Here is a 1,043-nt window from a genome sequence, read left to right as displayed (position 1 = left end):
CTAAGAAATAATGTTTTTGTATTCACTCAGAAAAAGGAGTTTAGACCGAGTAATACTCCAGCAGACGCAACAGTGTGCGGCCAACTGTAGGTATCACACTCGCGTCTGTGTATTATTGAAGTTATGTGTGAATGTGCGTGTGCGCAAATAAACTTTCTCTTGCGTAATGAAATATCATATCTTATTTATTCATTTCAAGATTATTATGACGAAATCGTACGCAGAAGCGAACGTTATTGATATCAATTAAAAGACTTTTAGTGTAAAGTTATATTTTATTTTCTCAGGAGGAGTTACATTCGGGCGCGTAACTTCATTTTCCATAGCCACCGCTTCCACGGCCGCCGCCTCCTCCGCCGCCGCCGCCAAAGCCACTGCCTCCGAATCCACCTCCGCTACCGCTACCTCCAAATCCACCAGCCCCAACGCCGCTGCCTCCGAATCCGCCGCCTCCACTACCGCTACCTCCAAATCCACCAGCCCCAACGCCGCTGCCTCCGAATCCGCCGCCTCCACTGCCACCACCTCCGAATCCACCGCCTCCACCGCCAGAGAGCTTTCCACTTCCAAGGAAAACTGCGGGGAGCACACTTCCGCCTCCGCCGCCGCTGCCGCGACCTCCACCGTATCCTCCTCCTCCTCCGCCGCCACCGCCGCCACCGCCGCCACCGCCAAGTGCGTTGCCGCCTCCGAATCCACCAGCTCCTCTTCCTCCACCAAATCCACCACTTACTCCACCAACACCTCCAAATCCGCCTCCTGATGACCCTCCACTCCGTCCTCCGCCAAATCCTCCTCCACACCCCTGCCTCCTCCACCACCACCACCTCTTCCTCCTCCTCCACCTCTCCCTCCACCTCCACCGCCTCCTCCACCACTACCATATCCTCCTCCAGCCGCAGCAACGTACACCATCGCCATCACGGCCACCATCACCACCTGAAAATATTCGATTCTCGTTAAACTTACAATATTTTACAAATGGTCGAACACTGACCTATGTATTACAAACAATATATCACAGATTATTAACTAAACTTCTG

General features: G+C 52.9%; 1 protein-coding gene across 1 annotated transcript in view; it reads right to left on the bottom strand.

The window, feature by feature from the left end:
- Positions 1 to 313: 313 nt before the first annotated feature.
- Positions 314 to 1,043, bottom strand: part of LOC119588248 (acanthoscurrin-2-like) — an 862-nt gene continuing 132 nt past the window's right edge. Inside the window, 2 exon segments of the mRNA XM_037936943.1 lie at positions 314 to 801; positions 804 to 939. Of these exon segments, the coding sequence (XP_037792871.1) occupies positions 314 to 801; positions 804 to 939 (624 nt within the window).

The sequence above is a fragment of the Penaeus monodon genome, chromosome 23 (genome assembly GCF_015228065.2).
Source record: "Penaeus monodon isolate SGIC_2016 chromosome 23, NSTDA_Pmon_1, whole genome shotgun sequence".
In the NCBI taxonomy this organism is placed as follows: domain Eukaryota; kingdom Metazoa; phylum Arthropoda; class Malacostraca; order Decapoda; family Penaeidae; genus Penaeus; species Penaeus monodon.
The sequence above is the reverse complement of the archived record's forward strand: the minus strand, read 5'-3'. Positions and strand labels throughout refer to the sequence as shown.